The sequence below is a fragment of the Cherax quadricarinatus genome, chromosome 2 (genome assembly GCF_038502225.1).
Source record: "Cherax quadricarinatus isolate ZL_2023a chromosome 2, ASM3850222v1, whole genome shotgun sequence".
Lineage (NCBI taxonomy): Eukaryota > Metazoa > Arthropoda > Malacostraca > Decapoda > Parastacidae > Cherax > Cherax quadricarinatus.
Window position 1 is genome coordinate 75654994 of NC_091293.1, and position 26352 is coordinate 75681345.

The following is a 26352-nucleotide window of genomic DNA, read 5'->3' on the forward strand; positions in this document are numbered from 1 at the left end:
ATATTAGCATCATATTCAAGTATTTTGTCCTGTCTCCAAACAAACTCTCCTCTCTCCTCTCTCCTTACTGTCCTCCATATGCCAACAAGACTCTTCAATAAAGGTAAAAGGGACTGAAGTGTTCATTTATCCATTTCATTAGTTCTTCACATTTATTTCTCATTGTTTTCTGTATGTAAAACTATAGTTAGCCTTTATAAAATATATTTTTTGTTAATACTTTTGGGTGTCTGAAATGGATTAGTTGGATTTACATTATTTCTAAGGGGAAATATTACTTCGGTTTTCGTACGTTTCGGATTTAGGCCAACCTTCTAGAACGGATTAAGTACGAAATCCGGAGTTCCATTGTATAAGAGAATGCTTATTTCACAATAGATATATAATAAAAAATATTAAATATTTAGTAACTTAATTTCCTCGAGATGTTAATGTCATTACTCGTTACCTGGCCTGTTGTGATAGTTACTGGTTGTCAAAGTCACTTGTTGATAGTGTGCACCTGCCTGCCTGCCTGCCTCTCCCTCCCTTATGGCATCCCCAGGTTCCGTGAGGTCCTCTCACCATCCCTTCCTAAAACACCCCCAGGTCCCCTGAGGCTCTCTCATCCTCCCTTCCCTAACACCCATGTCAGGCTTTTGTAACATATGATCTTGTAGTATGGGCACCCTTGTGTTCGACTAACATCGGCAGTTATGTCTGTGGAAGAAATATTGGAGTATAATTAATATGTGACTTATGACTATTAGGTATCTGTGCCTGAGGCTAGTGCAGTTCATCTCGGTTCAAATTATAAAGTCAGAGCATGGCCATGCCAATCTCTTCACTGTATGTATCCACATACTCCCACAATAAACAGCAGAACTAAGAGTGATTATTTCGTTACATCATTCTGAGAGAATCCATTATCCATGCCCAGGTAGGCCATGACAGACTGGTGGCTGTAGTGTGTCCCAGTTATGGAAATATAGAAAGAGTGAGGAAGACTAATACATAAGACAAGGTACCAAATACAGTGAACCCCCGCTTAACGATCACCTCCTAATGTGACCAATTATGTAAGTGTATTTGTATAAGTGCGTTTGTACGTGTATGTTTGGGGGTCTGAAATGGACTAATCTACTTCACAATATTCCTTACGGGAACAAATTCGGTCAGTACTGGCACCTGAACATACTTCTGGAATGAAAAAATATTGTTAATCGGGGGTCCACTGTACTATAGTACAGTATTTAAATTCCTTAGCCTTGTTCTGTATCCCAGTACTTACGTCAGTCTTAAATTTCATCATATTTCACTCCCTATTCTGCAAGGTAAAGTAAAATATACTACAGGTCCGCCATCACAAATCCGGCAAACAGTTATTCGGCACTAATTTTGGCTAGCATAATTTCAAATTTCCAGGGTCACCACACCAACCTGCTGGTACTGTTTGGTGGCGCTACTTGCTGCATAAGTCATTCCAATTTCTTTTTCTCCATTTATTGTTTTAACCTGCTTACTTTTAGCCCTAGCCATAGTTCCAATGAATAATAGAAATGCTTCTCATTATGTAAAGCACCTACACAGTACATTATCCATTAAAGATAAGGTGGCTTTGAAGCCACTGTCGGTTGCCATGAGCTCAGTCTCACGAAGCAGGAGAATATGCTTTATTATTACGCTAATATCAGCACTACGGCTTATTTGCCTATCATAATTGATCTAATATGACATAATAAACGATATAAATAACATAAATTTTTTTTTATTATTATCACACTGGCCGATTCCCACCAAGGCAGGGTGGCCCGAAAAAGAAAAACTTTCACCATCATTCACTCCATCACTGTCTTGCCAGAAGGGTGCTTTACACTACAGTTTTTAAACTGCAACATTAACACCCCTCCTTCAGAGTGCAGGCACTGTACTTCCCATCTCCAGGACTCAAGTCCGGCCTGCCGGTTTCCCTGAATCCCTTCATAAATGTTACTTTGCTCACACTCCAACAGCACGTCAAGTATTAAAAACCATTTGTCTCCATTCACTCCTATCAAACACGCTCACGCATGCCTGCTGGAAGTCCAAGCCCCTCGCACACAAAACCTCCTTTACCCCCTCCCTCCAACCCTTCCTAGGCCGACCCCTACCCCGCCTTCCTTCCACTACAGACTGATACACTCTTGAAGTCATTCTGTTTCGCTCCATTCTCTCTACATGTCCGAACCACCTCAACAACCCTTCCTCAGCCCTCTGGACAACAGTTTTGGTAATCCCGCACCTCCTCCTAACTTCCAAACTACGAATTCTCTGCATTATATTCACACCACACATTGCCCTCAGACATGACATCTCCACTGCCTCCAGCCTTCTCCTCGCTGCAACATTCATCACCCAAGCTTCACACCCATATAAGAGCGTTGGTAAAACTATACTCTCATACATTCCCCTCTTTGCCTCCAAGGACAAAGTTCTTTGTCTCCACAGACTCCTAAGTGCACCACTCACTCTTTTTCCCTCATCAATTCTATGATTCACCTCATCTTTCATAGACCCATCCGCTGACACGTCCACTCCCAAATATCTGAATACGTTCACCTCCTCCATACTCTCTCCCTCCAATCTGATATTCAATCTTTCATCACCTAATCTTTTTGTTATCCTCATAACCTTACTCTTTCCTGTATTCACCTTTAATTTTCTTCTTTTGCACACCCTACCAAATTCATCCACCAATCTCTGCAACTTCTCTTCAGAATCTCCCAAGAGCACAGTGTCATCAGCAAAGAGCAGCTGTGACAACTCCCATTTTGTGTGTGATTCTTTATCTTTTAACTCCACGCCTCTTGCCAAGACCCTCGCATTTACTTCTCTTACAACCCCATCTATAAATATATTAAACAACCACGGTGACATCACACATCCTTGTCTAAGGCCTACCTTTACTGGGAAAAAATTTCCCTCTTTCCTACATACTCTAACTTGAGCCTCACTATCCTCGTAAAAACTCTTCACTGCTTTCAGTAACCTACCTCCTACACCATACACTTGCAACATCTGCCACATTGCCCCCCTATCCACCCTGTCATACGCCTTTTCCAAATCCATAAATGCCACAAGGACCTCTTTAGCCTTATCTAAATACTGTTCACTTATATGTTTCACTGTAAACACCTGGTCCACACACCCCCTACCTTTCCTAAAGCCTCCTTGTTCATCTGCTATCCTATTCTCCGTCTTACTCTTAATTCTTTCAATTATAACTCTACCATACACCTTACCAGGTACACTCAACAGACTTATCCCCCTATAATTTTTGCACTCTCTTTTATCCCCTTTGCCTTTATACAAAGGAACTATGCATGCTCTCTGCCAATCCCTAGGTACCTTACCCTCTTCCATACATTTTTTAAATAATTGCACCAACCACTCCAAAACTATATCCCCACCTGCTTTTAACATTTCTATCTTTATCCCATCAATCCCGGCTGCCTTACCCCCTTTCATTTTACCTACTGCCTCACGAACTTCCCCCACACTCACAACTGGCTCTTCCTCACTCCTACAAGATGTTATTCCTCCTTGCCCTATACACGAAATCACAGCTTCCCTATCTTCATCAACATTTAACAATTCCTCAAAATATTCCCTCCATCTTCCCAATACCTCTAACTCTCCATTTAATAACTCTCCTCTCCTATTTTTAACTGACAAATCCATTTGTTCTCTAGGCTTTCTTAACTTGTTAATCTCACTCCAAAACTTTTTCTTATTTTCAACAAAATTTGTTGATAACATCTCACCCACTCTCTCATTTGCTCTCTTTTTACATTGCTTCACCACTCTCTTAACTTCTCTCTTTTTCTCCATATACTCTTCCCTCCTTGCATCACTTCTACTTTGTAAAAACTTCTCATATGCTAACTTTTTCTCCCTTACTACTCTCTTTACATCATCATTCCACCAATCGCTCCTCTTCCCTCCTGCACCCACTTTCCTGTAACCACAAACTTCTGCTGAACACTCTAACACTACATTTTTAAACCTAGCCCATACCTCTTCGACCCCATTGCCTATGCTCTCATTAGCCCATCTATCCTCCAATAGCTGTTTATATCTTACCCTAACTGCCTCCTCTTTTAGTTTATAAACCTTCACCTCTCTCTTCCCTGATGCTTCTATTCTCCTTGTATCCCATCTACCTTTTACTCTCAGTGTAGCTACAACTAGAAAGTGATCTGATATATCTGTGGCCCCTCTATAAACATGTACATCCTGAAGTCTACTCAACAGTCTTTTATCTACCAATACATAATCCAACAAACTACTGTCATTTCGCCCTACATCATATCGTGTATACTTATTTATCCTCTTTTTCTTAAAATATGTATTACCTATAACTAAACCCCTTTCTATACAAAGTTCAATCAAAGGGCTCCCATTATCATTTACACCTGGCACCCCAAACTTACCTACCACACCCTCTCTAAAGGTTTCTCCTACTTTAGCATTCAGGTCCCCTACCACAATTACTCTCTCATTTGGTTCAAAGGCTCCTATACATTCACTTAACATCTCCCAAAATCTCTCTCTCTCCTCTGCATTTCTCTCTTCTCCAGGTGCATACACGCTTATTATGACCCACTTCTCGCATCCAACCTTTACTTTAATCCACATAATTCTTGAATTTACACATTCATATTCTCTTTTCTCCTTCCATAACTGATCATTTAACATTACTGCTACCCCTTCCTTTGCTCTAACTCTCTCAGATACTCCAGATTTAATCCCATTTATTTCCCCCCACTGAAACTCTCCTACCCCCTTCAGCTTTGTTTCGCTTAGGGCCAGGACATCCAACTTCTTTTCATTCATAACATCAGCAATCATCTGTTTCTTGTCATCCGCACTACATCCACGCACATTTAAGCAACCCAGTTTTATAAAGTTTTTCTTCTTCTCTTTTTTAGTAAATGTATACAGGAGAAGGGGTTACTAGCCCATTGCTCCCGGCATTTTAGTCGCCTCATATGACACGCATGGCTTACGGAGGAAAGATTCTTTTCCACTTCCCCATGGACAATAGAAGAAATAAAAAAGAACAAGAGCTATTTAGAAAAAGGAGAAAAACCTAGATGTATGTATATATATATATATGCATGTGCGTGTCTGTGAAGTGTGACCAAAGTGTAAGTAGGAGTAGCAAGATATCCCTGTTATCTTAGCGTGTTTATGAGACAGAAAAAGAAAACCAGCAACAGAATAAATAATATTTGGCATAACACCGAGCAGTTTGACGAAGGTATGAAGAGGATATGGTATACAAATACCATTCTCCTATCCCTGTCTTGGGGCTTATATTAGAGAAAACGGAGTAGCACAGGGCTAATTGTGATATATACTCGTACTGTACCATACACCTGAAACAAAAAAGTTATTTTCTTTAGATTATCACATGTAGCAGCACATGTGTAGAGAACCTAGGATAATCAAAAAAGAGTCAACGTGGCTTATTTTTATTACCTGGCTTGGGTTAGCCATATGTGATTTTTGGTAAATATTCGATTCCCAGCCTGGATAGAAACATTAGGCGTGTTTCTTTACACCTGTTGTCTATGTTTACCCATCAGTAAATGGGTACCTGGGACACTGACCTAATTTTCTTGAAATACTCTGCATAACAAGTGGCTTTCTATACAGCAGTATGTCACTGATGTCAGCTAGGCCTGTATACTTTGTACATGCACGTGTAGTAAATAAAGATACTATTATTATTATTATTATTATTATTATATTATTTTCTCAGTTGTTTGTTGGGTTTTTTTTTTTTTTTTTATTATCGCACCGGCCGATTCCCACCAAGGCAGGGTGGCCCGAAAAAGAAAAACTTTCACCATCATTCACTCCATCACTGTCTTGCCAGAAGGGTGCTTTACACTACAGTTTTTAAACTGCAACATTAACACCCCTCCTTCAGAGTGCAGGCACTGTACTTCCCATCTCCAGGACTCAAGTCCGGCCTGCCGGTTTCCCTGAATCCCTTCATAAATGTTACTTTGCTCACACTCCAACAGCACGTCAAGTATTAAAAACCATTTGTCTCCATTCACTCCTATCAAACACGCTCACGCATGCCTGCTGGAAGTCCAAGCCCCTCACACACAAAACCTCCTTTACCCCCTCCCTCCAACCCTTCCTAGGCCGACCCCTACCCCGCCTTCCTTCCACTACAGACTGATACACTCTTGAAGTCATTCTGTTTCGCTCCATTCTCTCTACATGTCCGAACCACCTCAACAACCCTTCCTCAGCCCTCTGGACAACAGTTTTGGTAATCCCGCACCTCCTCCTAACTTCCAAACTACGAATTCTCTGCATTATATTCACACCACACATTGCCCTCAGACATGACATCTCCACTGCCTCCAGCCTTCTCCTCGCTGCAACATTCATCACCCACGCTTCACACCCATATAAGAGCGTTGGTAAAACTATACTCTCATACATTCCCCTCTTTGCCTGTTGGGTTATCTTATTGAAACTTGGGCAATGTATGATGGAAAGATACTTTTTCACGTACACCAAAAATGAAAGAAATCAGACCATAAATAGCGGAGTTCACTTCTCAGCCGTTAGCGGCCGCTTAGAGGCATATTTTTGTATGGTTGTTACGTTATATTCTCATTTTTTCGGTCTCATTTGATAGAATGAAAGATATATTACAGAAATAGACATGATTTTGATTGCTTTCATGACGAAAAGTACCTTGAAATTGTGCTCACAGTAGCGAAAATGTTCTATTCTTTAGTGATGCCCAAGACTAAATAAATGACGTCACCGTCCAATACCTGTCCGCCTGCCAGTCTAAATTCCAATACGTAGTCAAGAATGGCTTGACATTATTTATACAATTATTACAATATTGCAGTACTATGCATAACAGTAAATCTTCTATTTTTTTGTGAATAAAAATTCCAAATGAAAAGCAAGAGTAATATAAGAGGGACCTGGAGCTGTGACTAATGAACAGAGAAAATGTTATTTTAGTGCCAGGAATGTCTGTATTGTTTATTCTGGATCCTATTTTGAAATTGGCATATGTTGAAATTTGTGTGAAATCGGCCAAACTGCCAATTTCTGACCACTTTATTGGGTAGTTGAAATAATTGAATGGGCGGTTTCTTGTACTCAGTTGACAGATTAGAAGTAAATAAGTTTATTCAGGTATACACAAATACAGCTACGTAGGTTATCATACAAAGCAGTGTATGTATACAGAACCTGGGATAACCCAGAAAAGTCAGACAAAGTGACTTACTTCTAGTACCTGGCTTGGGCTTGCCATACATGATTTTTGGTAAATATTTTTTTTTTTCTCGGTTGTTTGTTGGGCTATCACATTGAAACTTGGGCAATGTATGATGGAAAGATGCTTCTTAACGTACAACAAAAATAAAAAAGACGGACGATAAATAAAGGAGTTCACTTCTCAGCCATTAGCCGCCTCTTTGCAGTATATTTTCGTATGGTTTTTATGGTTGTATTCTCATTTTTTTGGACTCATTTGATAGAATGGAAGATATATTACAGAAATAGACATGATTTTGATTGCTTTCATGACGAAAAGTACCTTGAAATTGAGCTCAAAGTAGCGGAAATGTTCGATTTTTGCCGATGTTCAATGAACTGTGTAAGTCATGTTGGTTAATTTTATTAAGTGTATTCTAACCTAACCACTCTGTAATCCGGCACACTACAGGTCCCAATGATGCCGGATTTGTGATGGACGACCTGTACTTCACTGTCCTGCCTCTTGAAAAGTACCATGAAGGACTAGTGAAAATAAACCATACCATTGAGCCTTCTTGGATTATCCAGGATTATTACACTGCAGGGTTACTAATCCAAATAAAGTGGTAGTGTTCTCTTACCACAATTCAATTTTGCACTTGTCAAAGTACAGACCTTATTAATTACTGTAGGTTTATTTTACTTCCTGCTAACAATGTGCAGTATCTGTTAATTCCAGAATCATGACAATGTAACCTGAACTCAGACTAAGTCTCTTAAAACAGAAATTAATAAACAAAATAGAATTAAGAAATGCACAGAAAAGTAAAGATAAATGCATACTTAATGTATAGTTAGTAGATACATGAAATTTTTATATATCTGACACCTACTCATTCATTAGAGAAAGTCAAGATCTGCAAACTTGCCAGTGCTATACATTAAATAGGCTTTCACTTCAGACTCATAACAAAACGGTAGTACAGGTCTCCCTCAACATTCGCAAGGGTTAGGGGATCAAGAGCCTCGCGAATGTTGAAAAATCGCAAATGTTTGGTGCCCCAATATATTGTAGGGAAATACGTATAATACAATACTGCTTCGTTAACCTATTGAACCATGAACAATCATAAAACAGCCCTTTGGTAAAGGCGAGAAAAACTATAGAATTCAAGAAAGAACTCGTAGCAGAGTACCAAAGCGGAGTAGGGAGAGAATGTGCCTTCTTCAGTGATTCTACAATATGTACGATACTAAAGCAGCACAAACTGATAAAGGCTATAGCACCAACCAGCAATAAAATGTAGCATTAACAGTGTAGCAAGTAACTTGAGCGATTAATCGATAGAAAAAGGACAGAACAAACCTAACTCCTCCAATGTTGTTGGAGTTACATAAGGCGACTGATAACACCGCCGTCTCTAGTCTCTACCGCCTCTGATGCTGCCTCCACCACCATGTACGGCTTATGCTCTCAGTAGCCATTATACACCCAACAACAACACAGCAACACTCGTGACATACTTAATGATGTATTTTATTCATTCTAAAGTATATGTCACGTTTCTATGTGATTAATAATGTTTGTCATATTAGATGAACTGTGATAGATAAATAAGCTGTAGAGTTGATATTAGTGTCATATTGAAGGACTATCTTGTCCAATCTCCAAACAAACTCTACCACCGCCACTATTCCTAACATATGCAATGACATAATTTAAATATGTCATTACATATGTTAGGAATTTGTGAATGTTTGAAGCCCGCAAAAGTGGAAAACTCGAATGTTGAGGGAGACCTGTACTGTATAACATGTTCCTAGATGGTTGCTGTATACACTGTACTTACCACCAGGGTGATCAAAACAAGGAAAATAAAGTAAACTGTATGTGAGGTGAAATGGTCAAATGATAAATGAATCATCCAACTTTGGAATTCACACTATTACTCTGGCATCCATCTCTGACTTTCTGACTTATAACAAAGGAAGAAAGTGGTTTTCAGGTGCCATTTGAGCCAACTTTAATTTGAGAAATCTTTTGTATCCCCAAAAGGATAACTTTATGAGGTTATGAGATTGTTTTTTCTTTCTACTTTTCAATAATATGTATCTTAACACCTCATCCAACTGCCTTCAAATTTTCAACACCTGTACAGTAATGAGGACCAGATTCATGAACATTTGGAATGATCACAACCCCATTCCCAGGATCCTGGAATGGCTTGGATACCTTCTAAAAACCTTAGTGGCAGCACAGCTTCCAATGTGTGAAGAGTGAAATTTAAAACCTATGCTTTACACTAGGGATAAAATAATACCAAAACTTTTGCAGAAATCAATACTCAATTTAAGGTTAATAACATCAAAATTAACTGATACTCAATTTTAAGCATTGAAATTTGTCAATTTTTAGAAACCAATACTTTGGTACATCCCAAGTTTGCACCACAATACTTTGGTACAGTCCCTGTTTGTCTCCATGGATAACATTCTTCGTCTCCACAGATGCCTCAGTTCACTATCCAGCTTTTTTCCCTGCATCAATATTGTGATTCACCTCATCTTTCTGAACCTCATTTTTTCTATCAGACTTCCACATTCGCACATGCAGTCTGCCTCGGAGGTTGATTCAGCTATGAACAATATGCAAGGAACCCCATTTTTGTGCTGGATACTCCAGGGTCTTCCATTATTTATTGTAGCTGCCCATGGGTCTTCCATTATTTAATGTTGCTCCCCATATGTGATGTTCTGGGATAGCTTATGCTCCTGTAACCGAGGCTTGGGGAGCTTTAATATGACCAAAATGTTTATTACCTTTCTTCCTATAATAGACTGTCACTGTAGATTATGGGTCTAGGCTCACCCCTTTACAAGTAGCTATAGTGTTAACTGTAAGGATCACGTACACGCAGGCATCACCTGACCATGCATGGATATGCAATTTTGGCACAAAATGCAGGGGTTGGCAGCCTAAGGGGATAAACAGAAGATACGTGGTTTCACAGAAGTTTAGTGATTGGTGATCAAGCACTAATGGACCTGTAATAAAGTTGGTAGAATTACCGACAATATGTAAAGTAAAAGGACACAAGTGCAACTAATGTGACATTTTATTGTGGCTTGATAAAGCTCCTGGAGAGCGAAACGTTGCCACAATAAAATGTCACATTAGTTGCACTTGTGTCCTTTTACTTTACTAATGGACCTGCAGGTGTAGCCAGAAATAATTACACAAGTTAACCCTAGTGCTAGAAAGGAGCTACAAGTAGGGTATTATCCTTGCACTGAGATACTGGTCAACTCGGTCAGTACACAAATAACCCGCTCGTCGAAGACGAACCTGTGATAAGTTTGTCTTCTACGTTTTGGGCATTAACTCATCACACAGACATCTTGGTGTAAGTCAGACCGGAACGTCATCAAAAGTTTGTCTCATACATGTGGGTTATTTGTATAATAGGAGTATAAGAGCAAAGTAGTTTTAAGACATTTGGCAAGCAAATAAAGAGTAAATATTGGAAGTTCGTACTCAACTGCTGTATTACATACTAGCATTCAACCAAAATGTGTAGTGAACTTTACCTTCTCATCAAAGTCAAGACCCAGTGTTTGATGAATAATTGGAATGGCTGTACCAACAGGTCTTGACAATACTCTGAGGGAAATATTTACCATCTGCAAATCTTTACTTCCTGTAGGAGAAGTGATTTTCCTGGGGCGGGCCCTGCAACATAATCAAAGGTTACAATCTGAACACTCCAATATAGTACAGTAACCCTTTGATATAAAGGACCTCAATAAAACAAACTTTTAAAATAATGGGAATAATCCAGTGGGTAAACTCAACTTTTAGCTCCTTTTTTTTTATATTCAAAACAGTATGATTGTAAAGTAAATAGTGTTTACATTACTATAGTATACATAAGAACACTAAGAGCTTTTTGCTATTTTTAAACAATTCTGATTTAACAGACATTCAAACAATCCCCCCAATTAGTCCTTCACATTGCAGAATTACTGCTACTGTAATTTATAACTACTGAAGAATCTTAAAGTTAATCCCTTGAAAGCAAAATTATTATATGCTTTTTAATTGACAACTGGTGATCCATAAATAAAAATATGAGAACTATAAATCCTTTCCCACTCTCGTGTAGAATTTTGTCATTGAGGCCAGCATCACTTAAGTAGACCTATATCTTAATCATAGCACCCTCAAATGCACTGTGATCAGTAAATTTTTGCCTCGACACGAGAGAATGAGCATGTTGGTGTGCACAGTATGAAAAAAAATTTGCACTATGCAGTGCATGACAGGATCAACGAAACTCTGACCTGTGTTAAAATAGTAACCGAAAGACATACATATACTAGTGGAACAGAGATTTTGATCATCTTCAGACTGCATGACACCTGAAATAGACCTCAAAGTAATAAATATTAGATCTGGCAATTTTCCTGAGTAAGGGTAGGCACCATATTTCTGGTCTATTGAGTTTTTATTAGGTCTGCTTCAAATATCCAGACAGCCTAAACAACGTCTAGTCATTCTTGGTTATATTTTATTACCCGAGAAATGTGGTAAAACTTGAAAAAAAATTCAGGCTTGTGAATATGATTAGTGAATGGTAGAAATGCTTTAGTAGCTGGAATGCCTACAGTGTTACTGGACCTTTTTTAACTGGAATTTGTTGAATTTCATGTAAAACTGGGCAAATTACCTATTTCTGGTTGCATCATGGGGCACTTTTCAGTTTAATGGGAAGTGTCTTGTACTCAATAGAAAAGCAGGCATATAGCAGAACAGCCAAGTACTGGGTTGTTTCAGCAATGGAATTGGAATTACTGTTACACAAAATGCTCACGACTTCCAATTTCGCACCTGCTTAATAATAGAGAAAAAGATTCCCTACCATTTCAGAAGAAATGTTTTTTGATAGGAGGAGGAATTACAACACTGATGGTACTTTTAATTTTGTGAGTAAACAGTATGCCATACACGGTAACAACCTGATATCATAGATGACTGGATAATGAAACCAGGGTATGCGAAAGTGCAATCCTTCCGAGTAAATGTCTGGCTGAATTCCACCAATCCGGCTGAAGATAATGGCGCGATGACCACCCTCAACTGAAAGGAAAATTTGTATTAACCATTTACTGCAAATGGGTAAACTAATGGTAAACTAAAAATAGTTCTTCTAGTTAATTAGACTACATAATACTGACATGGCTTGGCATCTTTATAATTCAATTTACTTTCATTATACTACTCAATAAAGACTGATATAAAAATGAAACTGCAGTAAAAAAACTCATTAATGGATTAATAGGAAGGGGTATGGTGTGTACAATAATGCAGATTGTCTGCAATTCTCAAATCATGAAATTAATATTTCATAAATGTCTGGCTGTCTTCTGAACCAGTGGACTTGTCCCGGTGATGTAGGACAACTGGACTAAGAATACAGGTATTGTAACCTTTAGTACTACAGTACAATTCTGTACTTCAAAAGATAACTGGGCATTACTGGTCTGGATGAAATGCAGAATTACACTTTTGACCATTTTGCCCAACAGTGTCTCCAGCCAATCTTTTTTGTCAAAAATTGACAAAATCCATTAACGAGAGATTATTCTGAATATCGACAATCCAAATGATTTTTTTCATGAATGAGCCTGAAAACTCCATCAATGTATGCCAGATTTCTGACATTACCCTAACTCCAATAGACTTTGAGAAAGCTGTTGACAACATACCCATACACTCGGCCCCAGGCCCAGACTCGTGGAACTCTGTGTTCATTAAGAACTGCAAGAAATCCCTTTTGCATGCCCTAAGTATACTATGGAGAAGAAGCGTTGACATGGGTGAAATTCCACAGTCACTTAACCCTTTCAGGGTCCATGCCGTAGATCTCCGGCTTTACGTTGAGGGTCCAAACCGTAGAGCTACGCCATGAGCTCAGCTCACTCTGATAAGCTGTGAGTGGTAAATTTGGGCCTAGACATGTGGTATGTGTGCACCACATAAAACAAATCCTGCAGCACACAGTGCATAATGAGAGAAAGAAAACAGACCATAATTTTCGATTAAAACGGCAAATTTGCAGTGCTTTTTCGTATGCTTTTTACAGTTGTATCTGCGATTTCTTGGTCTCAATTGATAGAATGGAAGATATATTACAGAAACAGAGATGATTTTGATTGGTTTTAGTACTGAAAATGGCTTGAAACTGAGCTCAAAGTAGCAGAAATATTAAGTTTTGCCGATATTCAAGACTAAACTAATGACCTCACACGTCTAATACACGTCAGCTGGTGGGTCTAATAGACGTTCACAAATGTGCTGATATTATTTATACAATTATTACAATATTGCATGACAGTAAATCTTCTACTTTTTGGTTTGAATAAAAATTCATTATGTGAATTAAAAATCAAAATGGAATTCATTTGTAAAGCCTGAAAACATAACTAATGAACAGAGGAAATGTTAGTTTAGTGCCAGGAATGCCCGTATTGTTTATTCTGGACCCTATTTTGAAATTGGAATATTTTGAACTTTGCACTAAATTGGCCAAATTACCAATTTCCAGTCACTTTATTTTGTAGTTGAAACAGTTGAGTTGGCAATTTCTTGTGCTCAATCGATAGAATAGAAGTAATACTAGTGAAATAGCCAAGAATTTTGTTGACTGGAATAAAGTAATTGGCCTAAAATGGGAGTCAAACTCGGCAAAATTATCGATGCGTATTGCTGACACATCAAAATTCACGAGCACAATTTCATCAGTTTTCCATCAAATATCGTACTTTTTGTTTTATTACCTTAAGAAAAAGATTCTCTACCATTTCATAAGAAAAAATAACAATTATTTTTTGAAAATTCTTGGACACTGGTGCGCACTTTGAAATTTGGCCTCTGGACCCTGAAAGGGTTAAAACAATGGATATAGCCCAACTCCATAAAGGTGGCAGCAAAGCATTAGCTAAGAACTGTAGACCAATAGCTTTAACATCCCACATCATAAAAATCTTTGAAAGTGCTAAGAAGAACTATTGCAAACCACTTGGATTCCCTAAAATTGCACAATCCCGGACAACATGAGTTCAGAGCAGGTCGCTCCTGCTTCTCGCAACTATTGGATCACTACGATAAAGTCTTGGATGCACTGGAAGAAAAACAGAATGCAGATGTAATATACACAGACTTCGCAAAAGCCTTTGACAAGTGCTTTGCCAGATGAACTATTAGTAAAAGGACAAGTGCAACTAATGTGACATTTTATTGTGGCAATGTTTCGCTCTCCAGGAGCTCCTGGAGAGCGAAACGTTGCCACAATAAAATGTCACATTAGTTGCACTTGTGTCCTTTTACTTTACATATTGTCGGTAATTCTACCAACTTTATTACAGATGAACTATTGTCACACCTTGTGTCATTATGTACTGGAGTGTGATGAAATTAATGAATTTAGAGACAACTCACTCAGAAATGTTCAAGAAATGGCAAAGTATTTTATCCACAGTGGTATATTACAGACCATTCTGGAGAAATACCCTGACTTTGCTAGCTGTAAATAAAGCATTACCACGTACGTACGTGTGTGTGCACGCGTGCGCATGTGCGTGCGCACATACGTATTTGTACGCTCGTGTGCATGTGTCTGTGAGTGCGCCTCCGTGTGCGCGCGCGCTCGTGTGGGGTGTATGACCAACTTAATATTTGTATTTATAACTCATTACAATTGTGACCAGGTGTGGACGTATCAGTGGCTCATTACTTTGTAATTTGTTCATGACTGTAACCATGTATAGGAGTGAGGCTCATTCATTACCTTCGTAACTTGCCATCATTGTGACCAGATCTACCTGGAGTTCATTACCTTTGTCACTAGTTCAGCTATCATAACTTTGGGGTCCAGTCCCTGGACCCATTATGTACCGTTGTAATCTTTTGACTACCGCCCACAAGATGGGTATAGGGTGCATAATAAAAATATTAAACTAACAAGTGTTATCATGGCGTAATAGTGCACAAAATACTACTACGTGCTAAAGGAATAACTGGCAAAGTGGGGAGATGGATCTTCAACTTCCTAACCAATCGAACACAGTAGTGGTCAACAGAGTTAAATCGGAAGCTGCCAGAGTGAAAAGCTGTTCCACAAGGCACAGTACTTGCCCTCATCCTGTTCCTCATATCAGACAGATATGTAATCCACAGCACCATGTCATCCTTTGCAGACAATACTAGGATCTGCACGAGACTGTCATCTATTGAGGACACAGTTAACCTCCAAGAAAATACAAACCAAGTTTACCAATGGGCAACGGAAAACAATATGATGCTCAATGAAGACAAATTTCAACTACTCCGTAATGGAAAACTGGAGGAGATAACTAGAACCGAGTACACTATAAACTCTGATCATACAAAAGAGTAGAAAAATAATGTGAGGGACCTGGGAATGGTAATGTCTGAGGATCTCACTTTCAAGGATCACAACAATACCACGATCACAACTGCAAAGAAAATGATAGGATGGATAATGAGAACATTCAAAACAAGAGATGCCAAGCCAATGATGATCCTTTTCGAATCACTTGTTCTCTCTAGGCTGGAATATTTCTGCACATTAACATCTCTGTTCAAATCAGGTTAAACTGCAGATCTAGAGTGTACAGAGAACCTTTACTGCACATATAAGTTCTATCAAACATCTCAACTACTGAGAATGCTTGAAAGCACTTGACTTGTACTCATTGAGACACAGGCAAGAGACATATCATAATCTACACTTGGAAAATCCAAGAAGGGATGGTCCCGAATCTGCACACAGAAATCGCTCCCTATGAAAGTAATAGACTTAGCAGGTGATGCAAAATACCCTCAATGAAAAGTAAGGGCACTATTGGTACATTAAGAGAAAACACCATACATAAGTGTCCAGGGTCCAAGACAGTTCAACAGCCTCCCACCAGGCATACGGGGAATTACCAACAGGCCTCTGGCTGCCTTCAAGAGGGAGCTGGACTGATACTTAAAGTTCGTGCCAGATCAGCCAGGCTGTGGTTCATACATTGGACTATGTGCAGCCAGCAGTAACAGCCTGGTTGATCAGGCTCTGATCCACTGGGAGGCCTGGTCGTGGACTGGGCCGCGGGGGCATTGATCCCCAGAATACCCTCCAGGCACACAGTTGTAGAATGAATTTTTTCTTTTAAATTTCAATTAAAATAATTAAAAATTGAATATATATACTGTAGCATTATAAGGAATCAGCATTATTCAAGGTAGCATTATGCAGGGTCACAATATAAATGCCAGTCACTCAATAACTTAGATCTTCATTCAAAATAAATGTAATATGAAGTGAATCAATTTCCTGCTGGATATATTAGAACAGAGCTAGCAACTATTTCACCAAAAATAAGCAGCTGCTAAATGTATTCATAATTATGAATAACATAATTCAACCTTGGTTGATCTGGCACCTACAGATACTGATCAAGATGATCTCTGGGTTGCAATGCCAAGAGCCTCTATTATGCCTAGGCATTATGGGCCAACTTAACATTATTAGCTTACAATCTACTTAATACTAAAGAGTATATCATAGTTGTACAGTAGGATAGTAATTATTTCATAGTTGTACAGTAGAATATTAATTATAAATGAATCAAAATTTGTATAATACAAGGATATATTTACATTCGAAAATGCTTTTTGTGAAAACAATGATTCAATTATATTCCTGTCAACAATGGATAAAAGGTTCAATGTGATTGTTTCAGTTATGATGTGGGAGTACATAGGTGAGTAAGTGTGTACTGAGTATTTAGCATTAAGTCTAGGGTGATTAAGTGGCTTTTGAGAAGTCTTAAATTGATTTTCAGACTGGGTTACTTTAATATCTTCTGGTAATGAATTCCATATTTTGGGGCCCTTTATGTGCATAGAGTTTCTACACAGTGTGATATGGACACGAGGTATATCAAAAAGAGATCGGTGTCTTGTGTTGTGGTCATGTGTCCTCTATCTCTACCTCCATCAAAAGTTCCTTTATTCTGGCAATATTTCAGGTTTGCGAGTCTTGGATCACACATGATACTTTTCAGTGCCTAAAGGACCCACATTTTATCAAGTTATTGAACAATCTGCTTCCTTCCATCTCTCACTCCAGTGATTATGTAAATGTAAAGATGGGAGACAATCTGCAAGTTTTCCCCTGAACACTAATACATACTGAATACAGCAGGGCCTCGCTTTACAGCATTTCACCTTATGGCGTGCTGATAATAAGAACATTTCAAATTATGACCAAAACTCGCTATACGGCTCCCCCCACCCGACTTCCTAATACGGTCACCGTGTGTAACCCAGTTTGTTGACATTCTCAGTGAGCTCCGCATCTCTCCATTATGTCTGGAAACTTTCCAAAATTCCAAGAGTTTTAAAATTATTTCATATTTTATATATACTCCTGATAGTTATACTAAAGGTGCTGAATTTGAACTCTGGAAAGGCATAGAACTGAGAAAGATATTACTAAAGAGTGCAATAAAAACAGGAATTAAAAAAGGAGATATAAATAAATGAAATATCTAACCAAGACAGAACTTACAGCAATTGATTCAAGTTGGACAAATTTAGATTTGGAAAGCATATAAAGTGCCCTTTTTTTGGGGGGGGGGTGATAATTGTAGATGAGTGGAATAAACTCCCAGGTAGTATCAATGAGGCAAGAGCTTTGGACAGCTTAAGTTAGATGGGTATAAGTGGGTAAGGCTGGGTGTAAATTAGGCTTGTCTAGCATGGGACAATAGCCCTACTGCCTATTGGCAGTATAAGCCTCAGCTCGCATGTTGAATGTCCAGGGTTCGATCTCTGGCACAAGTGGAAACCAGGTCTATTTGTTACAACAGCTGCTCCTGTTCACCAAGCAGAAAGTAGATAGTGGGTGTCAGCCAATTGGTGTGGGTTGCATTATATATTTACAGAATGTAAAACTGACAAGTAAATAAAACGTGTACAACACTTAAGCATCTTCAGTATGTGAACAACAATTCAACAGAGAATAATACTTACGACAGGAAGACACTAAATAGTTTGAGGTGATGAGTCCCTCAGCCATGAAAGATGGTATCCAGTCCATCATTCTTGATGACTGATTGATTAAACCTGAATGATATTATCAAGTATTCTCTGTTTTGGACTTATAAAGCCACAGGTGGGGAGAATGTCCCTCACAATGAAGATACTCAAGTGTTACAAGCATCTTATTCACCTGTGAGTCTCACCCTGGGGAAGGTTTAGAGGCCCCTCAATATAAATCAAGTCAATGCTCTAAGACAACCTGACTTTGAGGGACTGATCACCATTCCTTGCACTGGACTGAAGAAGCCACTGGCTGTCAAAACATACCTAATATTGATACTCAAATATTGGACAAGTGTTGCATTAATCACCACCTGACTATTGGGTTAATCTGGGTTATTAACTCTGGGTTAATAATCCGAAAATCTTCCTTCATACTTAGTTTATTATTCCATCAGATTAAATTCATTACATACATGGGGAAGCGCTAAGCCCGTTGGGGATAAGTTTCCTTCTTTTAGGTAGAACTACACAATAAACCATTCATCTACAAACTACACAATAGTGGATTACAACTTACATAATAACACGAGTAAATTACCTACAACACAGCCCAAAAAGAGTGACATTTCCATTGTGGGTTTTTTGTAATACCTAATAATACACAACTACTGAATTGGAGGTTATCACACTTGATCCGAAGAACCGGGGTATCATCTATTCCTTGGATCAAGAGCCCAAGCATCAGGCTTTAAGATCCTGCAGCCGGCTTCCCCGCCCACCCACCCACTACCTCATTAACTTCTTATACCTTCTCTATATTGACTTAAAACCCAAACTGGTTAACCAAACACCTTCCAATAAAGATACCCAGGTGTTACAGTCGCCTCCCCGGTGCCCGGAAGGGCAGGCAGGAGGGAGGGCAGCAGACGACGCTACACTAACCTGTGTAGAAGGACTGAGAGAGACCATAAGCGGCTGCACCAGCCACTGCCAGCACCTTCAAGCCGGTGCCCAGGCCACGAGGGCCCTTGCCCAGCCGACCAGCAAGGTCGTTCAACTTATCAGCCATTGTTACTACAGCACCTCAGATACCAACAACAGCAGCAGCAGCAGCAGCAGCAGCAACACTACACATGTAAATATGATCACCGCGCCTGCGCGGCCCCGACCACCCAACACTATGGTTCTTATCTCATCAACAATAATAATAATTATATTATTATTAGTATTATAAATGTGATAATAATTATAATAATAACAATAATAATTATAATAAAAATGAAATAAACATGCGACTGGTTATTGTCTTTTTTGAATAGTTGGACTGACTTGCACTGACAATCTGCTGGAAATTGAAACGTTACATTCACGTTCAATTATAATAATAATAATAATAATAATAATAATAATAATAATAATAATAATAATAATAATAATAATAATAATAATAATAATAATAATAATAATAATAATAATAATAATAATAATTTATTTCGGCATGATACATGTTTGTACAAAGGAATATAATACTTACGTGTACTTGCCACAAGCCCCTTTTTATGCAAAGCATTTCGAGTAACCTTAAAATTAATAAGGCAATAACAGTAAATAGGTGTGGAAAATTGTATTTATTTGAATGTATAATTATGTACATAACAGTAAATGAACAATGATAACTATTATTTATCAGTTAGACAAGTAGGAATTTGGGACACCTAGGTCGCAAAAAATGTCCCCTTCGATACCTACCACTGTCATATCCACAAGTTGCTCTGGACCTATTAATTATAAATGAAATATACATCACCAGGAATGCTGGTAAATATATAAATTTGTGGACTGTATACGTAAAGCTTTTGATACAGTTGACCATGACTTGCTCCACGTAAAATTGTCACACTATGGTATTAGAGGGCACTCCCTCAAGTCTTACCTCAGCAACAGAAGCCAATATGTGTACGCAAATGGGGCAAGCTCTTCCGCACAACCAATTACAGTTGGTGTCCCACAGGGAAGTGTCCTTGGCCCTCTTCTCTTTCTCCTATACATAAATGACCTACCAAATGCTTCGCAATTACTCAAACCCACACTTTTTGCAGATGACACTACATACGTCTTCTCTCACCCGAGCCCAGTCACGCTAGCCAATACTGTAAATACCGAATTACAGAAAATATCTACCTGGATGAGGACTAACAAACTTACACTAAACATTGACAAAACCTACTTCATTCAGTTTGGTAACAGAGCTACAGATGTACCTCTTAACATTACGATAAACAGATCACCTATCACAAAGCTAACAGAGGGAAAATTCTTAGGAATCCACCTCGGTAATAGACTCAAATTTCATACACATATACAACAAATTTCTAAGAAAATTTCCAAGACTGTAGGCATACTATCGAAGATACGGTACTATGTTCCACAGTCAGCCCTCCTGGCCCTTTATCACTCTCTTATTTACCCCTATCTCACCTATGGAATTTGTGCATGGGGCTCAACAACAACTAACCATCTCAGACCACTAATTACCCAACAAAAGGCTGCAGTTAGAATAACAAATTCTCACTACAGGCAGCACACTCCACCAATATTCAAAACACTCAACCTACTCACCATACAAAACATCCATACTTATTATTGCACTTATTACATACATAGAACACTTAACTCTGATATTAACCCTCCCCTCAAACATCTCCTTGCCAACCTCAACAGAACACATGACCATAATACAAGGCACAGAGTGACTTTCATTAGTTTCTTTTTTCTTGAAATACCAGACGTATACTGTGAATTTCATTTAACCTGTAGTTACCAGCGGTCGCAATATACACAACCAGAAGCAAATATTACTACAGAAAAAGCGTCCTTCCTCCAAAATTTCCACCAGTCAACTATAGTGATAATATAGCATTTATTGTGGTGGAGACGGAAAAAAAAATAGAAAAGCTAGATACCGTTCGTTTGAAGGTGAGATCCTCTGACTTGATCACTCCCAGGTCTTTTACATTAGTGTTTCACTCTGTTGCGTGGTTGGAATTTGTTTTATACTCCGATATAGTTTTAATTTCCTTACTTTTTCATATCCGAGTAATTGAACTTCAAATTGTTTTCTGAGGCCCATTTAAAGATTTGGTTGGTGTCCGCCTGGAGTCTTGCGGTGTCTTTAATGGAGGACACTGTCATGCAAATTTGGGTGTCATTTGCAAAGGAAGATATGGTGCTGTGGCTTACATCCTTGTCTATGTCAGCTATGAGGATGAGGAACAGGATGGGAGTGAGTACTGTGCCTTGCGGAACAGAGCTTTTCACCGAAGCCGCCTCAGACTTTACTCTGTTTATTACTATTCTTTGTGTTCTACTTGTTAGGAAATTATAGATCCATCTACCATCAGACCATTGCGGCGGGTTCATATAACACAGACCATTGCGGAGGGTTCATACAACACTCAGACCATTGTGGCGGGTTCATATAACACTCAGACCATTGCGGCGGGTTCATATAACACTCAGACCATTGTGGCGGGTTCATATAACACTCATACCATTGCGGCGGGTTCATACAGCACTCAGACCATTGTGGCGGGTTCATACAAGATTCAGGCCATTGTGGTGGGTTCATACAAGACTCAGGCCATTGTGGTGGGTTCATACAAGACTCAGACCATTGTGGTGGGTTCATACAAGACTCAGACCATTGTGGTGGGTTCATACAAGACTCAGACCACTGTGGCGGGTTCATACAAGACTCAGACCATTATGGCGGGTTCATATAAGACTCAGACCATTGTGGCGGGTTCATACAAGACTCAGACCATTGTGACGGGTTCATACAAGACTCAGACCATTGTGGCAGGTTCATACAAGACTCAGACCATTGTGGCGGGTTCATACAAGACTCAGACCATTGTGGCGGGTTCATACAAGACTCAGACCATTGTGGCGGGTTCATACAAGACTCAGACCATTGTGGCGGGTTCATACAAGACTCAGACCATTGTGGCGGTGTTGTGATAGAAACACAGGCCTTATCTCTAGGCTTTATTGAACATAGAATCTTCATAGTACTTCTGCAACAACAAAATATAATGACTAGTACATCTAATAACTGCTTCTACAGGGATGGATGTCTTGCATATGTCAAGAGAAAAGTTATAACTACAAGCCACATATTTAAACTCACCATGTAATCTGCATCACTAATATATTGATGTAAAAGAAGAGAATAACACACCATGTGTTGGCGCCCATGACACACACCAAACTGTTGTTGTTGTTAAGGGCCCCGAGAGGTGGTGCAGTATTATCCTGTTGCTGCTCCCCACAGGAGCAGTATCACTACAATCTCCCCCTTCTAAAATATCAGAGACAGTAATCTCCCAAACTGTTAGGTGGGCGACGTACACGTCCCGACCTTCGTAGCCCTTGAGCCTCTTCACCAGGTTCAATATTTTCCAGCGGGGTTTGACTAACTGCTGGAGCAGAATCCTCTATTTCTGTAGGGGTAGTCTCAAGGGGCTTTCCAGGAGAAAACGAAGCATCTTTCACATCTATTGGTGTATTTTGAGATTCCACACTAATGGGGATTCCAACTGGGGCTAAATGTCTTATAGATACTGTAGTCTCTTCACCATTTTGGTAGCGAATATGGGCGTAATGTGGATTAGCTTGCAGGAGCTCTACCTCTTCCACTAAAGGATCCGTCTTGTTCATCCTACGGTGACTCTTCAGGAGAACGGATCCAGGATGACGTAACCAAGTGGGCACGGAGGCTCCCGTAGAGGAACGACGTGAATAGTTGAGGAGTCTTTCATGAGGGGTTGCATTAGTAGCTGTGCACAGCAATGATCTAATAGAGTGAAGAGCATCAGATAGGACAGTTTGCCAGTGTTCAACAGGTAGATTGCGTGACTTCAATGTCATTGTAACTGCCTTCCATATAGTACCATTGAACCGCTCTACTTGACCATTGCCTTGAGGGTTGTAGCTTGTTGTTCTGCTGCAGGCAATACCTTTGCTAGCCAAAAACTCCTGAAGTTCGTTACTCATGAACGAGGATCCCCTGTCTGAATGGATATAAGCTGGCATACCAAAAATAGAGAACAACTGTGAAAGACAACTAATAACAGTTGAAGCAGTCATATTTGCACAGGGAAACACAAAGGGAAACCTTGAATATTCATCTACTATGGTAAGGAAATACCTATTCTGATTTGTGCTTGGTAGAGGTCCTTTGAAATCTATATTCAGTCTCTCGAAAGGCTGGGTGGATTTTATGAGATGAGTCTTCTCTGGCTGATGAAAGTTTGGCTTGCACTCTGCACATACTATGCATGCTCTGATCACTTGTCGCACATCTTCCACTGAGTAGGGCATGTTCTTTGATTTGACAAAATGGTACAGGTGTGTAACTCCTGGGTGACACAAAGCCTTGTGGAGCGCTGAGAGTGATTACAAATCATGACATGCTGCTCCACAGTGGGACCTAGAGAATGCATCAGGTGAGATGTTCTCTTGACCCGGTCGGTACAGAATATCAAAGTCATAACACGATAGTTCCATCCTCCAGCGTAATATCTTGTCATTCTTTATCCTACTTTTGTGCTTCTTGTCGAACATATGAACATATACATCACGGACCGTTGGTCAGTCCTTATGGTGAAATGTCTACCAGTTAAATAATGCCTCCAGTGGCGAACTGCTTCTATTATGGCCTGAGCTTCCTTTTCTACAGCAGCATAACACTTCTCTGATCCTTGATTATTATTATTATTATAATCAAGGGGGAAGCGCTAAACCCGGAGGATTATACAGCGCCTGGGGGGGATGTGGAAGGCATTCAGGCTTAATTCGGGGAACTGGAGCACAGATCCAATTCCCTAAATCAAGAGCCCCTCACCAACATCAAGGAACCTTCCTTGAGGGGTCTGATCCTTGAAAAGTTCTCGAAAAAGAAGGCTACTGGTCGTCCTGCCTGAGATAAGACTGCAGCAATGGCAATGTCAGATGCATCCGTTTCCACTTCGAATGGTAGGGACTCATCAATGGCTTGAACTACTGAGTTTTCAATGTCCTGTTTAAGAGTATGGAAAGCGGCTTCTGCTTCCTTTGTCACAGGAAATGTGGTAGTACTCAATGGGCGGACTTTACTTGAATAGTTGTAGATCCATTGTGAGTAATAGGCAAAGAGACCAAGAGTTCTTCGGAGTGACTTTTTGTCTTGAGGCATTGGAAGTTCCCGTAGAGGTCGTAGTCGTTCAGGGTCTGGGAATATTGAACCTCCTTCCACTACATAACCAAGGATGCTAAGCATTTTAGTTGAAAAAGTGCACTTTTCCTCATTGTAACTGATATTTTTCTTCTTGGCGGCTTCCAAAAACTTATCAAGGTTTGCATCATGTTCCTCCTGGGTCTTGCCACAAATGGTAACATTATCTAAATACGCATAAGTTCCCATGAGTGTGGAGGAAGCGAATGTTTTTAGATAATTTGGGAGTGGACTTGTCAGCAGATGAGTCTATGAAACATGAGGTTAACCATAACATTGATGAGGGGGGAACAAGGGGAGTGGTACACTGAGGAGTCTGTGGAGACAAAAAAACGTTATCCATGGAAGCAAAGGGGGGGAGTGTATGAAAGTATAGTGGTACCAATGCTCTTATATGGGTGTGAAGCATGGGTGGTGATTGTTGCAACAAGGAGAAAGATGGAGGCAGTGGAAATGTGTCTGAGGGCAGTGTGTGGTGTGAATAGAATTCAGAGTATCTGCAGCTTGGAGATCCGAAGGAGGTGCTGGGTTTTTAAAAGTATTATCCAGCAGGCTGAGGAGGGGTTGAGATGGTTCAGACATTTAGAAAGAAGGTGTACAAAGCTGCAGTGGAAGGAAGGCAGAGGAAGGGTCGTCCTAGGAAGGGTTGGAGGGAGAGGGTAAAGGAGGTTTTGTGTCCGAGGGGCTTAGGCTTCCATCAGGTGTGCATGAGCATGTTAAATAGGAGAGAAGACATTATTTTTATGACTTAACATGCTGTTGGAGTGTGAGCAACGTAACATTTATGAAGGGATTCAGGGAAACTGGTAAGCCATACTTGAGTCCTGGAGGTGAGAAATACAGTGCTTTCATTCTGAAGGAGGGGTGTAGATACGTTAGTTTTTGTTAACTGTAGTGTCAGCAAGTCTCTAGCAAGACAGTGATGGAGTGAGTGATGATGAGGGTGTTTCTTCGCTTTTGGGTCACCCTGCCTCAGAGGGAAACGGTCGATGTGTTAATTAAAAAAATGCCCAGCTATCCAAGTTTCCAAGGGTATCTAGATACACACTGAAAAAAGGAAGACTGAAGTAATTACGACCTGTCTAGCTATACCGCCAAGTGTCAGGAGCAGACAACTGCCAAACGAATCTGTTTACAAACTAGTATTTGAAACAAATAGGTTCTCTGGTAACCATCTTCCAAAATATATGAAAGGGAAAGTAATACTACAATATAATAATCTTAGTGTATTCACCACATACTAGAGATTTTGTACCTATCCCCACCCACCCCTACACACACAGGAGAGGGTGGGTAATAAGTATGTATACCTGGAGTGAGTTTTGGGGGTCAATACCCCATGGCCCAGTCTGTGATCAGGCCTCATGGTGGATCAGGGCCGGAACAACCAGGTTGATACTGTTGGCTGCATTCAATTCAAGTTTATTCTCTATAATGGTTACAATGTGGGGTTTACAGGTTTTGGGTATTTTGTGGTTTACATGTTATACTAGTTACAGAGGGGGCCACTAGGACACCTAGCATGGCTAGGCATTTCGAGCAGACTTAGATTAATTCTTAACATTAAATCCTTACAGATTATGGTGTTAAGGCTAAGTGACTACATCATAATTTGTGAGTTTAGCAATGTGAATGCTTTTGTTTTGGCACAATACAAGGTGTCTATATTTGAGTATCATAGGCAAACTTATGACTA

General features: G+C 39.6%; 1 protein-coding gene across 1 annotated transcript in view; it reads right to left on the reverse strand.

Moving 5' to 3' along the window:
* Phb2 (prohibitin 2) overlaps positions 1 to 19536 on the reverse strand; it is a 55082-nt gene extending 35546 nt beyond the window's left edge. Inside the window, exons 1-3 of the mRNA XM_053776268.2 lie at positions 19325 to 19536; positions 12286 to 12406; positions 10858 to 10999 (exon numbers count right to left, since the gene is read on the reverse strand). Coding sequence (XP_053632243.1) covers positions 10858 to 10999; positions 12286 to 12406; positions 19325 to 19451 — 390 coding nt within the window. The 5' untranslated portion in view covers positions 19452 to 19536. The remainder of the gene's footprint in view (positions 1 to 10857; positions 11000 to 12285; positions 12407 to 19324) is intronic.
* Between the last annotated feature and the right edge of the window lie 6816 nt (positions 19537 to 26352).